Below are 18,802 nucleotides of genomic sequence, written 5' to 3'. Positions count from 1 at the left end.
CCCACCTCCCGCCTTCCCCCTCCCTGCCCCGGCCCCACCACTCCCAAAAATCTGCTTTCAAACCGAGTGTGAGTGGATAGAAAAGTCTCTGGCCTCAATGAGGGACTTTTGGGGAGCTCTGGGCTCGCCCAAGGTGGGGCCTGAGGCGGCTCCAGGAGCTTCCCCCTCCCCAGCCCCTCACGGTTGAACCAGCAGCCACTTGATTCCTTGATCCAAACATTTTATTCCCTCTGCTCTACCCTGGCCCCCTCTTTCCCTACATGAGCACAGTCAGCCAGGTTGTTACTTACATGCAGAAAAGATTTAAAAAAAAAACAAAAACAACCAAGAAAAACTCCTTTTAAACACTAAAAACACCTTTAACCTCCCTCACTGTCCAACCCGACCCGGATCGCTCCCACACAGCCAGAATTCCTAAAGCTTTGTCAGGACTTTCTGGGAGAATGAATCCCAAAAAGTGCACGAGGAGCAGGTGGGGATGTTCTGCCTGGCCAGTCCCAGCCCCCCCACCACGTTTACCTGGGAGAGGGGAGCACCAAACTCCCGGGATAACGACGCTGGCAAAGCTGCCCCAGCCCCGACCGGGGAGTGCAGTCCTGCTACTGAACCAAAATCCTGGAGGCCACGAGATCCCAGGATCTCCAGAGAGGTCACACGTTGTCTCATGAGTGGCAGGACTGGGTTAGGAGGGACTTCAACACTTCTTGGAAGTGGCCCGTGGGCAGGAAAGCCAAGGAGTCCTGGGGAGTGACGGTGCTTCGGTCTTCAAAAAACGGGTTAAAAAAAGTCCCCAAGGGAGCAAATCCCATGGAACTGCATCCATGTGGTTCCCCCAGTTCTGTTAGAAAGCCTCGATGCTGGTCTGTGTTCAGCCTGCTGGCTCTTCCAGGAGGAAAAGGACTAATGGGAAGGGTGAGAGGGAGGAGCAGGGCCGAGGACTGGGGACAGAGAGTGAGTCTGCCTTGAACATGCAGGTCAGAGAAAGGGGTTTGGGTTTTGGTTTTTTTTTTTTTTTCCATTATATTTTTCCCCCCTCTTGGACACTTCCAACTCAAGAAATGGCAACACGCACATGGCTTCCAGTTTTTAAAGCAAACACCAAAGTTCCCCTGGGCTGTGCTGTGGAGAGAGGGAGAGAAGAGAGGGGGAAATTCAGCCTGGGAGGAAAGGAAGTGTAGCCATTTTAATAAAGTCCAGCAAAAAAACCCAAACAAACAACTCCTTTAGTAAAAAAACCCCCTCCTTCAGTAAAAAACCACAAACTTCTTTAGAGAAAAAACCCCATTCCTTTCACCGAAAAAACCCCTCCCTTAGCCAAAAAAAAAAACCCTTTAGAAAAAACTTCGTTAGTAAAAAAAAAAATAATCAGTTTTAAAAACCCTCCTTCAGTAAAAAAAACTTCTTTAGTAAAAAAAACCCATGCCTTTGATAAAAAAAAAACCCTCCTTTAGCAAAAAAACCTCCTTCGTTAAAAAAATCTCCTTGAGCAAAAAAAAAAAAAACCTTTAAAAAAAAACTCCCTTATTAAAAAAAAAAATCCTTTAGCAAAAAACCTCACTTCTTTCATAGAAAACAAAACAAGCCCATTCATTTAGTAAAAACACCTTTATAAAAACTAAATAGAAATAAAGTTGAACTACTTGGTTTTTTAACCACGGAGCCCAAACTGGTCTGTGAGTCCCCAGGGTGTGAGAAGGTGTCACTGACCCCTCAGCCCTGCAGAGCCCCAGAGAGGCACCAAATGGCTCAATTAAAGCACAAAGCTTATTAGAAATCAACTAAATTATCCCCCCCCACCCAGCTGGCCCAGCATTCCTGGCTGGAATCTCACCTGGAGAGCTCATTCCTGCTGGTCCTCGTTGCTGGCACTTGGAGTTCGACTCCTGATCTGGCTCCGGAGCTGCTCTATTAGTTCAGGGTTCTGCTGCTGCATCTGCTGGGCAAACTGCTGACCCCTGAGGGACAGGGCACACGGGGGGGACACGGCTGGGACCAGAGCTCTGACCCCCCAGCACAGCCTGGGGCTGGAAACGCTGCACAGCCCATTGTCACAACAGCTCCCGGCACCAAAACACTCGGGAACGTTGGAGAACCCAACATTTAAACCTCCCCCGAGGGTTAAATCAAGGCTCTGGTTCTGCTCAGGACCCCAGAACCCCACTCAACCGGCAGTTCCCACCACCAAAGGAGTCACAACCTCCCCCAACATGTCAAACCTCCCCCAGCTGTGAAGTCGAGGTTCTGGGCACCCCCAAATCCCTGTTCCCAGCCCCTGCAGCTCCACTCACGCCTGGATGAGGCTGGCGAGGTCGTTGGTGGAGGGGCTGGTGCCCGTGGCTCCCATGGGGTTGTGGCCACCTGAAATCATCCCAGACATGCTGTGGGGAGAAGAGTAGAGCAGGAAAGAAAAAAACAAAACAAAACCCAAAATTAATCGGTTTACACCGGAGCACGAAGGAACAGGAGCACCTTCCCACCCCATGGATTAGGGATTATCATCTGCAAGGGAATCTCCTGCAACAACTTTTCATTCACCAGCTGCAGAAGAGGAACATTGAGCTGCACAGTAAGTAGAAATACTCCTAATGGTGCCAGTTACTGTGTTGCCAGATTGCCCTTTCTGTGTGCAAGCCCTGTGTTGTGTTTATGGAATTAAAACACTGCCCTTCCTCACACCAGCTCTCTTCTTGCTCTGCATCAAAGACTCACTGACAGGGCAGCCTGAACAGCCCAGGACACTCAGCCCCTTCCCCTGGAGTCCTCAGGCTGCATCCAGGGGGAGAATTCCACAGGGTCTCACTTCAAGGATGGGCAGGAACGGCCTGTGCCTCGTTAATTTATCACTCTGTGCATTATCTAAGCATCTCACAAACACTGTGAGCTGATCCTCAGAGCCAAAGATCCCCAGCTCTCCAAACCCAACTCCAGGGCCACAACCAATGCTCCGTTTGCACTCCCCTGTGCAGGTATTTCACTAAAATCCCTCCTCAGCACAGCCCAAAGCCCCCAGAACGCGCCAGCTCAGGGTACTGGGTTGGTTTGGAGGCTCCCCCCACACTCCTGCCCCAAGGTCCCTCCTGCTCCCACCAGTCCAGATCTGCAGCAAACGCCAAACACACAGAGAGCCCCAAATGAGCAATTCCAAGAGGAAACAGAAGCAGGATCCAACTTACAGCTGTTGTACTTGTGGGTTGTTCATTAGATTCGATGCCTGTTTAGAGAGAGGAGAAAGAACAACCCCCAGTTCTGTCAGAGGCTGGTGAGCTGTGCAGGTGTTGTGCCATTCAACCCCAAAGAGAAGGCAGAAGGGCTTTGAAACAGAGCAAAAGGACCAAAACAGCAAAGGGAGAAGCAGAGCACAACACCAGGACAGGCTCTAATGCAGAACAGGCCCTTCCACAGCCAGGGAATAAATCACTGGCTTTTCATTTGAGCTTTAATGAAACACCAGCAGCTCCCCCAGAGCCACGCTGGAACCAGGGAGTGCAAACTCATCTGAGGAGGCACTGGAGCCACATCCTGAGGGAATTCACCCCCAGCAGCCCAGCTGGGGCCTGTGCCTGGACTCACCATGCTCATGAAGCCGGGGTTGTTGAGCAGACCAGCCAAGTCGAATCCTCCTGGGCCTCCAGTCTGGAACAGAGAAACCAGGGGCTGGTGGTGACCCCCCCTCACTTCCACACCTCACTCCCAGAGCTTGGGAAGCACAGGATCACATCAGGGAATCCCAGAATGGTCTGGGCTGAAAGGACCTGAAGGATCATCCAGTCCCACCCCCTTGGACACATTTCACTTGCTCACCTCTCACCCCCTCTGTGACCCAGCTTCTAAATTAAACACTTCCTCCCCCAGCCCTGCACTGGAAATGTCTTTGGAAAGTTAAAATTCCTTCCAAAACGATCAACTAACACATTCCTGCCTGGAGCAGGTCAGCAGTGCAGCCAGCAGCTCCCTGGCTGGGAAACCTCCAGGTTTCTTTTCAAGAAAACCACCTTTGTAAGAAAAAAAGACACCATAAATCACTTTTGATACTGCTAACAGGTCACTGGGAAAATAAAGAAGCTGGATTTAGCAGTGATTTAATTAAAAAAGGTGCTTAAGGCAAAAATGCTGGTTTTAAAACCCTCCTCAGTCTTATTTTCCAGCTGTTTCCAACAAGCCCAAGGTGACTTGTTTCCCCTCTCTGGGTTCCACTGCAATGTTCCCAGCAGGATCACTGACTGTCTCTCCTCTGTCTGCCCCCAAAATTTCAAATTTTAACCCACCCCCAGCTCACCAGGGCCCTGCAAACAGCACCTGTGGCTTTGACAGTGAGGAAACCTCCCTCTAAAACCTGAATTGACGAATTAACTGCAGAACTCACCGGACTGGGAGTCTCCTTCATTTTCTGTTCAGCTATTTTAAGGTTTGACTTATAGGTGTCATTGTCTGGGTCCAGCTCCAGAGCCTTTTTGTAGTAAACAACAGCTTCTGTGTGTTTGTTTAGGCTGGACAGGGCCAGGCTGGGGAAGGAAAAGCAAACTGGAGTCAGATAAGCTCCTGCCCGGAGCTGGAACACCAGGGATTTTCCCGTGGCACTGCAGGGCAGAGCACACAGGTGGCAGCCCTGAGGGACTGGAACTGCAGCCCAAGCCCTGCTGGTACTCACCCCATCCTGCCATAGGCTTTGCTGTAGTTGGGGTCGATGCCTATGGCCCGTTCACAGTCTCTCACTGCCCCTGCATAATTCCCAAGTTTGCTGTAGGCAGCGGCTCTGGAGGGGAGGGAAAGGGGCAGGGAGCACTGAGCAGCTGGAATATCCCGAGGGAAGTTCCCCTGTTCCCCCTCTGTTGTGCAGGAGGGGGTGGGGTGTGAGCCTGGCACAGCCCCAGCCCCATCCAGGAGGGCCACCCCGACCCCAGCCCCACACTCTGCCCTGGAATTATCTCATGCAAACAAACCCAGGCTCTTTCTTATCCCTCCTGAGGACATTCCCAGAGGAGGCTCCAAGGAGGCACTCAGGGATCACCTGCCAACTCAGAAAAACCTGGTTTGCCCTTATCCCTCAAGTTTCTCAGACATAACAACTATTTCCATCCACTTCCCCACATTCCACACAGAGGGAAAACTGCTTTTAAAGCCCCTCAGCAAAGCCTCAATCTCCCAACTCTGAGAGGGGCACCTGCCCAGAACCTCGTGGCACCAACACTCCCACACAGAGCTCAGCTGAAAGCACCAGTTTTCAGCCCAAAATCACACCCCCCCCCATCATTAATGTGTCATTAATTATTCCAGGAGCCAGATGCCCCTGTGTGCCCACAACAAGCACATAAATTGAGTCAAACTCCAACTCAAAGTCTGTCTTATCCAACAATTATTTTCCCACCAACTTCCAAAACGCTTCTCTGAACTGAAAAATACAAAACTCCACTTCCACACCCAGCTTTGCAAACACCAAATTCTCAGTAATGAGCCTTCAGTTTGCCTCATTTCACTCCTTCATTCCCAGCACAGCCTCTCCATCCCACTCAGACATAACTGCATGGAAGCAGACACTCTTTCTTGGCATCCCTTATCCCCTCAAATGCCTAATAAAGGTCATTTCCACACCCACATCCCAAGCAGAGATGCCAGGAGGCACAGGGAAGTGTGTTATCATGAGCTCAAACCACACAGCGAGCCAGGAACAGAACAAGAAACCCACAGGATTATTTAAAAAAAAAAAAAAAAAAAGGGATTTTGACTCTTGAGGAGTCCTGGATTTAAGTGGTCAGGCCCTGGGGAAGCTGCTCCAGTACCTGTTGCAGAAGTACACAGCATTGGCTGGGTTTAATTCGATGGCTTTTCCATAAAAAGACACAGCAGCCTCAAAGTTTTCTGCCTTCATTTGCTCATTTCCTAAAAACACAGAGGAAAAAGGCTCATCAGCAAGGGAGAGACAGGGCCTGCCCAAAGCAAGAGGCCTGGATCCCTGTCCCACACACCAGGGGCTGCCTGGAAAGGATAACCCAGCACTTCCAGGCTCCTGTGCCAACCTCCCCACCCTGCTGGAGCACAGGGAAGCAGAAGGGCTGGTCCCATTCCTTTGTTTCCCCATCCCAAGCATTCCCAGGGCCCAGGGAACTGAGGCTCCCTCGCAGTCACCCCCAGAGCCTCGTTCCCCTCCAGCTCCAGGGCTGTTACCTTCAGTCTTGAGCCTTTCAGCCTCAGCCACGTCGTCCTCAGAGGGGGTGACGGGCTCTGAGTTTGTCCTGCTGTGTTCCAGCTCCTTCCAGGGAAAGGGAGAAGCTCAGATAAGGATTCCCACCGAGCTGTCCCACACCTCCCCCTTCCCAGGCACATCCAAAACACTCCCCTCCCACACAGCAGCAGCCTCCTGGAATTCCAGCAGGGCTCGGAGCCTGGGCTGCAGGGAGGGAAGCTCAGCATTTCAGGGCCCTCACTCACCTTCCCTGCAACAGCCTCGAATATTTCAGGAAGAGTCTGGGACACAGCCAGGCCTTGGTCCTCCATGGACACCCCAAAAGCTGTCTCCAGGCACTGGATGGCCACTGGACAGGGAGAGGCAGCTCATTAGCTTTCCCCACCCTACACACTCATCCCTGTCCCTCAGCAGTGGGATTTCTCTAAAAAAAAAAAACCCCAAACCACACATTTCCCATAGACCTGGGCTACATCCATAAAATCCTGACAGAACCTCAGAGCTGGGCAAAGCTCAGCTCTGGATATCAGGGCTCCTGGATCGAGTCAATCCCAGCTCCCACCCCCTCAGTGACTCCTCTGGGGGGGGAAAGTTACTCAGGCTGGGGCTGCACCAGCATTCCCAGAGCTGGGAATGTGCATTCCCACGGCTCTGGGCGGGCAAGGAGAGATCCACACATTCCACTTGCTCTGGGAAGTGCTGTGGCCACACAGAGGTACCAAAACCACCCAACCTGGCTGGGGAGCTGCTCCCAGGGAAAACAGGGCCCAGCTTTACAGGGCTCAGCTCTGCAGAGCTCTTGTGCCCCCCTCTACAGCCCAAAGCACCAGGAGCTGCCCCTTCCTGGCACCCAACCCCCAGGAATGTGCCCCCTCCCCACAGAGGTGCCCCTGCTCCTCTCACTGGGACAGATGCACAAGCCAAAGACTAAACCTTAAGCTCCTTAAGGAGACCTTTTAAGATCTGTGTGCTCTCCTTCCCTCTGAAAGGGCCTGGGTAAATCCAGGGGAGCAGCATTTTGAGGGCAGAACAGGGAAAACCACTCTCCAAGCACAAAGCACCTCCCTACAGCCACGGAAATCCTCATTTTACACTTCCCCAAGAGCCTCCAACTCGTCCCAGACAAGCCCTGTAAGTCTCCAGCCCGGGGTCAGGGAGGTTTTTGACCCCAGGTCCACCCCTGCCTTGAGCTAATCTGCTTTTGAAAGAGCTCAGAGAGCAGACAAGGAATCAGCACCCCTGGACATCTCCCCAAGGGACAAATTAACCCCAAATCTGCAGCAGGGTTTGGTGTCAGGAACAGCCCAGCTCAGCCAGGGACAGAAAACAGGAAAGACATCCACATTTCCCTGAGTTTTGGCCTGACTGCCCCAGGCACATCCACCCACCTTCCAAACTCTCCTGGGCATCCGGGGACATGTTCCCGTTCTGCAGCTGGTTGTGGAGGAACTGGATGATGGAGAAGGCCAGACGCCTCTGGTCTGCCATGGTGGGAGCTCTGGGGGGCTGGGCTGCACTCCTGGGGACTCCCAAAAACACCTGGAGAGGGAAAAGTCATGGCTGGGTAGAGTAGGAGCCAGAGCTTTGCTGCTGCTCCCCCTCAGGGTGAATTCTGGGGGATAAGGGAGTTGTTCAGGGATGCCCAAAGATTCCAAAAAACTTCATTAAACTCTGCTGCAACCACGACCCCCCCCTTTAGGAACTTTCCAGGCCTGGATTCACCCACAGTCCTGCCCCAAAAGGCTCCTGCCCAGGGAAACACAGCAAAGGTGCTGCAGGGATCTGAGGTACCAAAACATCAGGACACACAAACCCAGACTTCACCACGAAAAATTCCCACTTTTCTGCTCCCACAGCACAGGTTGGTTCTGAAACCAAAGCCAAGGGCTGAAGGGCTGCGTCCCTGGGAGCAGAGCTGGGGGTCAGGGCTGGCAGGGAAAGGGAGGGAGGACCCAAAGCAGAGAGACACCCCCCCCCCCAAAAAGCACATCCTGGGGCCGGGAATTCCCAGGGATCCCAAGGCAGGTGCTGAAGGACACAGGATGCAGCTCCTGCTGCCGAGCTCGGCCCCCCCGAGCCATAACTGGGTTTGTGGCACAGCCAGGGGCGTTCAACTGAGAAATTAAACTGGTTTAATGAGAGTCCGGCACAGCTAAGCCGGGCCCAGCCCACCGGGAGGCACCGGAGCAGCACCGGGTGCGGGGGGGGGCCGGTACCGAGAGCCCCCAGACCCCGCCGGGCCCCGGTACCCCCGGGACAGGCTAGTAACCCCGGTACATCCCGGTAATCCCGGTCCCGCTGCCCTCGGTCCCGGTGCCCCCACCAGGACCGGAGCGAGCGGTTCCCCACGGGGAGCACAGCCCGGCGCCGCCAGCACAGGGAACGGAGGGGTCCCGGCGGGGGAGAGCAGCCCGGTCCCGGCACCTCCCGCCGCCCCGCTCCCGGTTTCCCCGGTACCCCCCGGTCTCGCTCCCGCTGCCGCCGGCGGGCCCGGCGCGGGCGGTTCCCGGCGGGGCGCAGTGCCGGGTGGCGGCAGAGCCGTGTCCCGGTGTATCCCGGTGTGTCCCGGCCCGGCCCCGGTTCCCCCCGGTCCCGCTCACCGGACGCCCCGACACTCGCCTGGGCCGGGCGCGCTCACGCACTGCGCACGCGCCGGGCCCGCCGCGCGCACGCGCCGCGGTAACCACGCCCACGCCCTTATAAGGCCGGAAGAGGGCGGGGCGTAGAGTGGAAGCCCCCGCCCCATCTTGGCGGTACCATAGAGACGGGGCATTGCCATGGCGACGGGGCGGGGGCGTTGCCATGGGAACGGGCGGGCGGGACCCCGGGGATGCTCCGCGCCCGCTCCCGGCCCCGCTCCGGGCCGGCTCTGAGGGTCGCGGCGGGGACCCTCCGCCTTCCCCCCCCGCGGCCCCCGGTGCGGCGCGAGGAAGGCGGGAGCGGCGCGGTCCTCCACGCTCCCACAATGCCCCGCTGTCCCCGCCCGCCTCCCCGCTCGGGGCACATGCTCGGTGCGTGGCGCCGGCCCGGCCTGTTCCCGGCCCCGTCAGCACTCCCGGCACCCCCGGCATGGCCCCCCCCACAGGTACCGGCGGCCGCGGGGGGCTGCGAGCCCGCGGCGGCGCGGGGGGACGTGGGGGCTCGGGCTCGGGGCCGGCGCGGCGCGGGCAGGGGGGGTGAGGGCAGAGGGATGGGGCGGCAGGAGGGGGCTCGGGTCACCCCCCCGGGGCGGCCGCGGGGTCCTGCTGCCCCCCCGAGTCACCTCCGTGCCCCGCGGGCCTTGTCCCCGCGCAGGGCACGGCCGCCGGCCCGTCCCCGGGGCACGGGCACCTGCCGGGGCACGGCCCGGGGGAGTCGGGTTTCCACGGAGGAACGACCCGCCCGCGCGTTCCCGGCGCCCTGCCCGCTCCCGGAGCCCATCCCCGCGGGGCTGCTGGGCCTCTCTCCAAGCGCTTCTATCGGGCTTCAGCCCCGCAGCCGGATTTCCCTTCCAGCCCGCGTAAGGGAACGTCTCCCGGCCCTTCTTCCCCCCCTCCCCAGGGAATGTCGTGGACAGCCAGGCGCCCCGGCTCGTGGCCAACCAGCTGCGCTGGGACCTGACGGCCGAGCAGATCGAGGCCATGGCCGCCGAGCTCACCGAGAGCACCAAGCTCGTGTACGACCGGGTGGGCAGCCAGGAGAGGGGGGAGGTGTCCTACGAGAACACCCTGAAGGCCCTGGCGGACGTGGAGGTGGAATACACAGGTGGGAGCAGCGGGGAGGGGGGCTCGGGGCTTTCTGGAACTCAGGATGAAGGGGGAGTGGGTTCAAACTGCCAGAGGGCAGGGTTAGGTGGGATGTTGGGAAGGGATTCCTCCCTTTGAGGGTGGAGAGGGGCTGGAATGGAATTCCCAGAGAAGCTGTGGCTGCCCCATCCCTGGAAGTGTCCAAGGCCAGGTTGGACGGGGCTTGGAACAACCTGGGACAGTGGAGGGTGTCCCTGTCCATGTGCCTGGGTGAGCTTTAAGGTCCCTTCCAACCCAGACCACTCCAGGATTCCATGATTCCGTGTTACTAAGATTTTTTTTGTGGTTTTTAGCTCTGTGCTGTCAACTCCTGCTCTCTCCCCTTGGCTCCCAGAAGCGTGTTGGTGTTTTTTCCCCAGTTAATGTTTATACGACGAGGTACAAGTACAAAGAACAAGACTTGGGAGGGAAGAGCAAACGAAGCCAAGGACACCCCTTTGGCAGCAGGATGAGCAGCCACATTCCCAAGGCTGTCCCTGCTTTCATGTGTCAGGGACCATCAGTGGCAACAAACAGCAGAAAAGATCTAAGAAATCATCATCTCCTTCCTAATTTTTTCCGTAAGCCAGTGGATAAATAAATGTCTCTCCATGAGCCTGCTATAATTTTTGGGAAGGTAACATGTCATGGTGGCACCAAAGTGATGCAGTTTTGGTGTCTGGCTGGCTGGTTATTTCCAGTGACAATCCAGGCAGCCCCTCAGGGTCCCTGTGCCGGGAGCTGCCACACCTGTCTGGAGCAGGCACCAGCCTGCAAGCCTTGTCTTCCTCCTCTCCCAGCTCTCTTTCCTAAAATAAGAGGAAAAAACCCCTTAGTAAGCAGGAGGAGTGTCAACTTCAGCACCTCTGTCAGCACTTCCCTGCTCACCTCGTGCTGGGGGAGAGTCCAGGTGCCTGGAGAGCACCTGGAGCGCTGTTACCGGAGGCTTTGCAGGAATGTCCTCCCTGTTTTCCCTTCTCAAGTGGGAATGCATCAGGACAGGGCCCACCTGGGGCCTGCTGGCTTTTGGGGAGCACCTGTGGGAAAGATGTGTCCCACTTTTAGCTCTGAGGGAGGCACAGAGGGACGGTGCCAGCGTGGAATCCTGGAATATCCTGAGCTGGAAGGGATCAGTGAGTCCAACCCCTGGCCCTGCACAGGACACCCCCCCAAGTCCTGTGATGCCACAGCTGGGGCAGAGGGGTTGGGGTCTCACAGGCACGAAATTCCTGTGAGTTTTGGGGGAATGCTGGGCTGTGGTGGGAGCCCAGGGGATGGATGTGCTCGGCAGCAGGGAAGGGGCACGAGGGAGCCGCTCTTCCCTCGTGTGGGTGGTGGGCCGGGCCCTGGGCTGCCAGACTGGCTCTGTGTGGGCACTGCCAGTGCCCAGCAGCCCTGGGACGTGGAGCCATGATCCCTGTTCTCTGCCAGTGCGCCGGAACATGCTGGATTTCCCCCAGCACGTGTCCCCCTGCAAGGCCATCCGCGCCGCCAGCACCGAGGCCGACAAGAAGCTCTCGGAGTTCGACGTGGAGATGAGCATGAGGCAGGACGTGTACCAGAGGATTGTCTGGCTCCAGGTGTGTTCCCTGCCAGGGCTGCCCCTCAGCAGAGCACTGAGACCTCCCGGGGTCCCAGCAAAGCCTTTCCCCTCGTCCCAGAGCTGAGTCGGGTCTGGAATGGGATCGCGGTGTGAGCGCTGCAGAGGGATCCAGCTGTTTGTGAGAGCTGGAAAATTGGGGGTTGAGGGCTCTGCCCCCTTCCCAGGGCCTTGATCACCCCTTTGCTGAGGTGGTGTTGGTAAGCCCAGCCCAGCTGAGGTGGGGAGGGGGCTGGTGATGCCCCAGGGAACGCTGGGACACAGCAGAAAAGTGACGTGTTTCAAGCAGTCTGGTGGGAACCAGTGCACCAGGGTGACATGGGAACCAGTGCACCAAAGCAGTCCCTGGGGGTGTTCCCATAAGCCACAGCTCCCACCAGGAAGCAGCTCCCTGCAGCACCTGGTCCTGGAGCTCCCCGAGCTCACGGTGTTGTTTTCCAGGAGAAAGCAGAAAGTGCTTCCCTGAAACCTGAGGCAAAGAGGTACCTGGAGAGGCTGATCAAGCTGGGAAAGAGGAACGGGCTCCATCTCCCCGAGGAGACACAGGAGGTGAGCTCACAGAATTCCAGGGTGGTTTGGGTTGGAAGGAAGCTCATCCCGTCCCACCCCCTGCCATGGGCAGGGACACCTTCCACTATCCCAGGTTGCTCCAAGCCCTGTCCAGCCTGGGCTTGGAAGTAGCACCTGGTTCCCACAGGCAAAGGGCTGAAGGGAGGGGATTGAGCTGCTCAGGGTCTCCCTCTCTTATCAAGCACCAGTGAAGGGGCTCAAATCTGGGTTAAAAATAGACGAGAAGGTGAAAAATAAGGGTAGAGGAGGTTGTTGCTGAGACACCTGCAGCTCCTGAGCTGGCAGGGGATGGGCAGGGCCTTGCTGAGGTGGCTGGTTCCCAGCAGGTGTGATCCCAGGGAGCCTGTTCCAGCCTGGGAGCATGGTGCTGGCACACAGTTAATTGTGCAGCGTTGGGGCTGAGTCAGAGCCAAGTGCAGACTTGCTGCTGGGCAGCTCAGCAGGGCACAGCCTGGCTGGCACTGACTCTGCTCTGTTTATCTGCACTTTAAAGAAAATCAAAGCTATTAAGAAAAAGCTGAGTGTCCTGTGCATAGACTTCAACAAGAACCTCAACGAAGACACCACCTTCCTGCCCTTCTCCAAGGAGGAATTAGGTATGGAGAGCTCAGCTGAGCTCTGTGCTGGTGTGGCCATGATTCCTGGTTTCCTCTTCCTGTGCCCCTTCCCAGAGCTGGTATTCCTGGAGGATCCTGGGCTCTCCCTCAGCCCTGCCTGCTCTTTTCCCAGGGGGGCTCCCTGAGGATTTCCTGAACTCCCTGGAGAAGACAGAGGATGGAAAGCTGAAGGTCACCTTGAAATACCCACACTACTTCCCTCTGCTGAAGAAGTGCTACGTGCCCGAGACGAGGAGGAAGGTGGAGGAGATGTTCAACTCCAGGTGCAAAGAGGTAGGTGGGACAGATGGGATGCCAGGGCACCGGGGGGATCTCACCTGGGACTTGTGCTTCTTCCCTCGGGAGAGCTCCTGCTTCCTCTCTCACCTGGATGCCTGACTCCCCTCTGTGTCTGCCCTGCAGGAGAACTGCCTGATCCTGAAGGAGCTGGTGGATTTACGGGCTCAGAAGGCCAATCTGCTGGGCTTCAGCACCCACGCGGACTTTGTGCTGGAGATGAACATGGCCAAGAGCAGCACGACGGTGGCCACGTTCCTGGGTGCGTCCCGGGGCAGAGCGGGGGCATCCCGGGCGTGCTCCTCTGACCACGGGTGCCAACCCTGCCTGCTGTGCTTCTCCCAGATGAGCTGGCCCAGAAGCTGAAGCCCCTCGGGGAGAAGGAGCGGGCCGTGATCCTGGACCTGAAGAAGAAGGAGTGCGAGAAGCGCGGGCTGGAGTTCGACAACCGCATCAACGCCTGGGACATGCGCTACTACATGAACCAGGTGGAGGAGACCAAGTACAGCGTGGACCAGAACCTGCTGAAGGAGTATTTCCCCATGCAGGTGGTCACCACGGGCCTCCTGGCCATCTACCAGGAGCTGCTGGGGCTCACCTTCCACCTGGAGGAGAAGGCACCGGTGTGGCACGAGGACGTGCAGCTCTACACGGTGAAGGACACGTCCTCCGGAGAGACCATCGGGAAGTTCTACCTGGACCTGTACCCACGGTGAGGCCTCGGGCAAGGAGGAGCAGGGAGCAGGGCTGGGCTGGGGAGCAGAGCCTCGGGAGGAGCAGGGTCCTGCTCCTGTGCTCGGGAAGGGCCGTCCCGGGAGCACAGGGGGGTCTCCGGGGCTCCTGCTCCAGGCAGGACCGTGGTGGGGGAGGCCGTGGCTGTGTCTGGCCGTGGGGAGGATCCCTGTGAGTGTCCTCTGCCTGTGCCAGGGAAGGGAAGTACGGGCACGCTGCCTGCTTCGGCCTGCAGCCGGGCTGCCTGCTGCCGGACTCCAGCCGGCAGATCTCGGTGGCCGCCATGGTGGCCAACTTCACCAAGCCCACGCCGGACGCCCCTTCCCTGCTGCAGCACGACGAGGTGGAGACGTACTTCCATGAATTCGGGCACGTCATGCACCAGCTGTGCTCCCAGGTGAGGCCTCCCCGCGCTGGCACAGGTTGGCACCTTTCCCCCGTCCCGCTCCCCCGTCCCTGAGCTCGCCGTGTCTCCCAGGCCGAGTTCGCCATGTTCAGCGGGACACATGTGGAGAGGGACTTCGTGGAGGCCCCATCCCAGATGCTGGAGAACTGGGTGTGGGAGAAGGAGCCGCTGCTGCGCATGTCCAGGCACTACAAAACGGGCAGCCCCATCCCGGATGAGCTGCTGGAGAAGCTCATTAAATCCCGGCAGGCAAACACGGGTGGGTCCCTGCCGAGGGGGCTGGTGCTCCCTGAGCGTGGGGAGGGCAAGGGGACGCTTTGTGACCTGGCTGGGCAGAGGAAAGGCTTTGCCTGGCTCCCCGTGGTGCTGGAGGGTCCGAGGGGATTGGGGGAAGGAGCCACACCTGCCTGGTGTTCATCTGGGAAGAGCAAGGGTGGCGTGGCACGACGTGGCACAGTGACGAGAGGTGCCAGGCCCCCAGCCTGCCCTGCTGCCACTGGCCTTGGTGACACTCCTGCAGGCAGGATTCTGGCCCTGCCTGCCAGCAGGAGCTCAGTTTGCCTCCTTCTCCTCCTCCTTTTGGGAACAGGGCTCTTCAACCTGCGCCAGATCGTCCTGGCCAAGGTGGACCAGGCGCTGCACACCCAGACCAAGGCCGACCCCGTGGAGGTGTTTGCCCGGCTGTGTGAAGAGGTGCTGGGTGTCCCTGCCACCCCAGGTACGGGTGTCCCACCCTCCTGTCCCTCTAGGCCTGGCCTGCACCCTTGGCTCAGCAGGCTCTTCCCGGGCTGGCTCAGTGGGGACACTTTGTGCTGGCTCCAGGAAAAGTGGGGTTGAACCACGCAGAAAGGACTGGGAAGTGCTTCCCTGCGTCCCCTGGGATTGTCACCAGCTGAGGCAGTGCCTGCTGCGACACAGTGACAGCAGGGGGGGGGTTTCCATGCTGTGAGTTCCCCTTAACCCCCTTCCCTTCCCCACCCCACAGGGACGAACATGCCGGCCACCTTTGGCCACCTGGCCGGGGGCTACGACGCGCAGTACTACGGCTACCTCTGGAGCGAGGTGTTCTCCATGGACATGTTCCACACCCGCTTCAAGCAGGAGGGCATCATGAACTGCAAGGTAGGGAGAGCCCCCTGAGGGCACCATGAACTGTAAGGTAGGGAGGGCCCCCCAAGCACAGCTGGGGCGCGGTGCTGGCACCAGGGCGGGTGTCCCTGACGAGGGCGGGTGTCCCTGACAAGAGCGGGTGTCCCTGACGAGGGCGGGTGTCCCTCACAAGGGTGGGTGTCCCTGATGGGCCCGTCTCTGCTGGCAGGTGGGCATGGATTACAGGAACTGTGTCCTGCGTCCCGGCGGCTCCGTGGATGCCTCTGACATGCTGAGGAAGTTCCTGGGCCGGGAGCCCAAGCAGGACGCCTTCCTGGCCAGCAAAGGACTGAAGGTGGAGAGCAGCTCGCTGCCCTCGGGCTGCTGAGGCCCCTGTGCAGTGCAGCCCCTGCCCACGCACTTCCCCTCACCTGGTACCTGCCACCAAACACCCCCTGGGCCACCCCTGCCTCGAGCTGCCCCGCCAGGGTCCCGCTCTGAGCCCCCCCTGGGCTCTGGGAGCCGGGCTCAGCCCTGGGCCGGGCTCTGCAGTGACAGGGAGGTGACCTGCCCTTGTCACCCCCACCGGGGATGGGGCTCTGGGTCACCCACAGAAATTTGCTGAACTTTGAACCTGAGTCCTGCACGAGGGTGAGTTTCAGCCTCACCCAGAGCCAGGGAAGGAGGGGGAGAGGAGTTCCCAAAGCTTGGGTCGTTGTTTTTAAATCCCATCTTTTTAAGAAACCAGAATTCCCACCCTGTTGTTGTTTCCCCCTTGGCCTGGTTTGTGCCCCAGGACAGATGGAACTGTCCTGAGCACCAAACAAGGGCAGCGAGCCCCGCTCTCCCCATCTTTGGGCAGCTGTTGGCTGTGGAGTAAAGATGGGGAGATCCCAGAGCTTAAAACCCATGGAATTTACTGGAACATCCTGCCCTGAGCCCCTCGGACCTTCCTGCCTGGGAGGGGGTGGCTGGTGGAGGTGTTGCCAGAATAGGGTTTGGGGGGCATGGCTGGACCCCCTGTGCCAGGGGGGGCTGTACCTTCCTCCAGGCTGAACCAGGGCCATCCCGGGGCCATTCCAGGGCCATCCCGGAGCCATCCCAGGGCCATTCCAGGGCCATCCCCGGGGCCATCCCAGGGCCATTCCAGGGCCATTCCAGGGCCATCCAGGGGCAGCCAATGCAGCCTGGGCTGTGGCAGGGGAGGGTGTGGGTGTTGCTGTCAGCTCTGGGCCGGGCTGGGACAGGGGAGGGCCGTGTTTATTACCAAAAAAACAAGCTGACAGCTTCAAACAACACGGATGCCGGGATAAAAATACCCGGCGGGCTCCGCGCCAGACCTGGGGCTGCTGGGAGCGGCGCCACGGGCAGGGACAGCAGCCAGGCCTGTGCCCGGCCTCGGGATCAGCCAGGCTGTGCCACCTGTCCCCCGGCTGTCCCCGAGGACCCTCGGGGTGTTGTGGCACGAGGCCCCGTGCCAGGGCAGGGCCGTGGGTCGCGGTGGTGGAGCCCCGACCCCGAGGGCAAAGGCCGGGCCGGGTTTGCTCAGGGAGGAACCACGTGCGGGCTGGGAGAGGTTCCCAGCTGCTTCCTCGGGAGCTGAGGAGCCTGGAGAGGGGCTGAGGAGCTCCGAGGGGGGCTGGGGTTTGTGTCCCACCCCACCTTTGGCCTCGGGTGTGTCGTGTGAGGGCTGTGGGGTCCCCCCCTGCTGCTCTGCCGTGGGTTGAGGACACGAGTGAGAGCCAAGTGCCCAAACTCACACCCGCCACCCCATCCCCCTGCGTGGGAGCTGCCGTGTCCCCCCCAGCCAGGCTGTTCCCTGTTCCCTCTCCTCTGGCCTTTGTCCCCAGAGGGCTCACCCCAAGTGCAGACAAAGTCGTTGCTGTCACCTCCCTCCCCCAGACCCTGCTGGTGACACCCCCTCCCTCGCTGGTCCCCTCTGGTGCTGACACGTAGGCGGGTCCATGAGCAGGGCAGTGGCTCCTTGGTGCTTTCTGGGGCCACGTCGAGCATCTTGTCCTTATCCCCTCCCGTGTTTTAGGCATAGGTGGGTGGTCCCAGCCCCCCCCCCCGACACTGTGGGTGATTTTAGTGTCATGTTTTACTGAGCTTTCAGCGTTTCCAGACTCTTCTCTCAAGAGAGAGAGAACCGAAGCTGGACAGGGAAACCACGCACTTTCCTCCCTCCTTCCCAGCCCACAGGTCCCTCTGTCCCCTCTCCAGTGTCCCCACTGCTGGTGGGGCTGGAGGCAGAGCAGGGTGACCTGGTGCCCCTCCTGGTGACCCCCAGGAGCAGCACCAGGACACGGCTCCTTGGAGCTGCACCTCCCCACCCCACCCCATCCCAGGCTGGCAGGGAAGAGAGCTCCCTTTTGGGTTTGGATTTCAGGTTTTTTTTTTTCCTGTTGACGTTTTTAAGGGCAGACTGGTGTGTGTGTGTTCATCCCAGTCACGTCCCCGCCCCGCTTGTCTCCATGACTGGATTTTAGACGGTTCCCAGCACTAATAAAGGTTTTCCTCCGCCGATGTTTGCCTGGCTCGGGTCCTGCCGAGGGAGCTGCTCCTCTGGGAGGGGGGACACGGCCCCCCTGGGGTGCCAGGGGCACAGCCACCCCCCCAGCAGCGCTGCAGCCCCCGCAGCAGCCGGCACAGCGGGTCCTGTCCCAGGAACACGGGCACAGAGTGGCAGGCGCGGGGTGGGAGCTTGTGGGGTGTGAAACCCTGGGGAGGGACAGGCAGTGACACCCCCCCAGTGTGTGTGTTCCCCCCCATGTCCCCCCTGTGCCCCCCCCAGCCCCACACCTGGGTGAAGAACGGGTGGTCCAGCACCTCCTGCAGGCTGGGCCGTGCTGCGGGGTCGGGGTCCAGCATGAGGGCGAGGAGGGCCCGGGCACGGGGGGAGAGCTGGGGGGGCAGCGGGTACCGGGCCCCCCAGATGTGCTGGTACAGCTCCAGCCGCTGGGACCCCTCGAACGGGGGGCGGCCAGTCAGGGCCGTGTACCTGGGGGAAGGGGGTCCAGCTGCTCCAGGTGGGGCCAGGAGCATCCCCTGTCCTGCCTCCAGCCTCCCCTGTCCTCCCTCCAGCCTCCCCTGTCCTCCCTCCAGCCTCCCCTTGTCCTCCCTCCAGCCTCCTCCCCATCCTACATCCATCTCCCCTTGTCCTCCCTCCAGCTCCCTCCAGCCTCCCCTGTCCTCCCTCCAGCCCCCTCCCCATCCTACATCCATCTCCCCTCGTCCCCCCTGCAGTCCCCCCTTACAGGGCACATCCCAGGGCCCAGATGTCCGAGGGCACCCCGTGTCCCCTGCGGTCCAGCACCTCCGGGGCCAGGTAACTGGGGGTCCCACAGAGCGCCCTGGGGGGACACAGACGGGATGAACCCCTGTCCAGGAGCACCCCGGGGACATGGGCAGGGTGAGTTCTCCCCCCCCCCCAGTAGCCCCCTGGCCCCGCTCACCCCCAGCGCCGCCCGGGCGGAGCCGCCCCCCGCGCCAGCCCCAGGTCCCCGATCTTCACCTGCATCTCCTCTGTCACCAAGAAGTTGCCTGTGGAGGGGGATGAGCGGGGTG

At 59.5% G+C, this 18,802-nt stretch overlaps 2 protein-coding genes across 5 annotated transcripts; one reads left to right on the top strand and one right to left on the bottom strand.

Moving 5' to 3' along the window:
• Positions 1–203: 203 nt before the first annotated feature.
• On the bottom strand, positions 204–8,860 carry SGTA (small glutamine rich tetratricopeptide repeat containing alpha). Of its 4 annotated transcripts, none has more exons than XM_032712046.1 (12): positions 8,782–8,860; positions 7,570–7,720; positions 6,427–6,530; positions 6,163–6,247; positions 5,778–5,877; positions 4,649–4,753; positions 4,364–4,502; positions 3,571–3,633; positions 3,174–3,211; positions 2,289–2,378; positions 1,832–1,955; positions 204–1,119 (listed from the first exon to the last, which is right to left on the bottom strand). In XM_032712046.1, exons 2-11 carry the CDS (start codon positions 7,667–7,669, stop codon positions 1,841–1,843), a joined length of 939 nt encoding a protein of 312 aa, XP_032567937.1. In that variant the 5' UTR covers positions 7,670–7,720; positions 8,782–8,860; the 3' UTR covers positions 204–1,119; positions 1,832–1,840. The 4 variants fall into 4 exon arrangements, with proteins under 4 accessions (XP_032567937.1, XP_032567938.1, XP_032567939.1 ...); XM_032712047.1 differs by having other exon boundaries at positions 8,801–8,832; XM_032712048.1 differs by lacking the exon at positions 8,782–8,860 and adding an exon at positions 8,639–8,769.
• A 229-nt stretch (positions 8,861–9,089) lies between these two features.
• On the top strand, positions 9,090–17,765 carry THOP1 (thimet oligopeptidase 1). Its single transcript, XM_032712045.1, has 13 exons — positions 9,090–9,266; positions 9,722–9,925; positions 11,377–11,525; positions 11,987–12,094; positions 12,609–12,711; positions 12,845–13,005; positions 13,135–13,270; positions 13,354–13,720; positions 13,936–14,137; positions 14,219–14,405; positions 14,736–14,864; positions 15,132–15,268; positions 15,465–17,765. Exons 1-13 carry the CDS (start codon positions 9,251–9,253, stop codon positions 15,621–15,623), a joined length of 2,058 nt encoding a protein of 685 aa, XP_032567936.1. The 5' UTR covers positions 9,090–9,250; the 3' UTR covers positions 15,624–17,765.
• The last annotated feature ends 1,037 nt before the right edge of the window (positions 17,766–18,802 follow it).

The sequence above is a fragment of the Chiroxiphia lanceolata genome, chromosome 27, assembly GCF_009829145.1.
Source record: "Chiroxiphia lanceolata isolate bChiLan1 chromosome 27, bChiLan1.pri, whole genome shotgun sequence".
Taxonomy (NCBI): Eukaryota; Metazoa; Chordata; class Aves; order Passeriformes; family Pipridae; genus Chiroxiphia; species Chiroxiphia lanceolata.
Note: the sequence above shows the minus strand (reverse complement) of the source record. Positions and strands in the feature narration are given on the sequence as shown.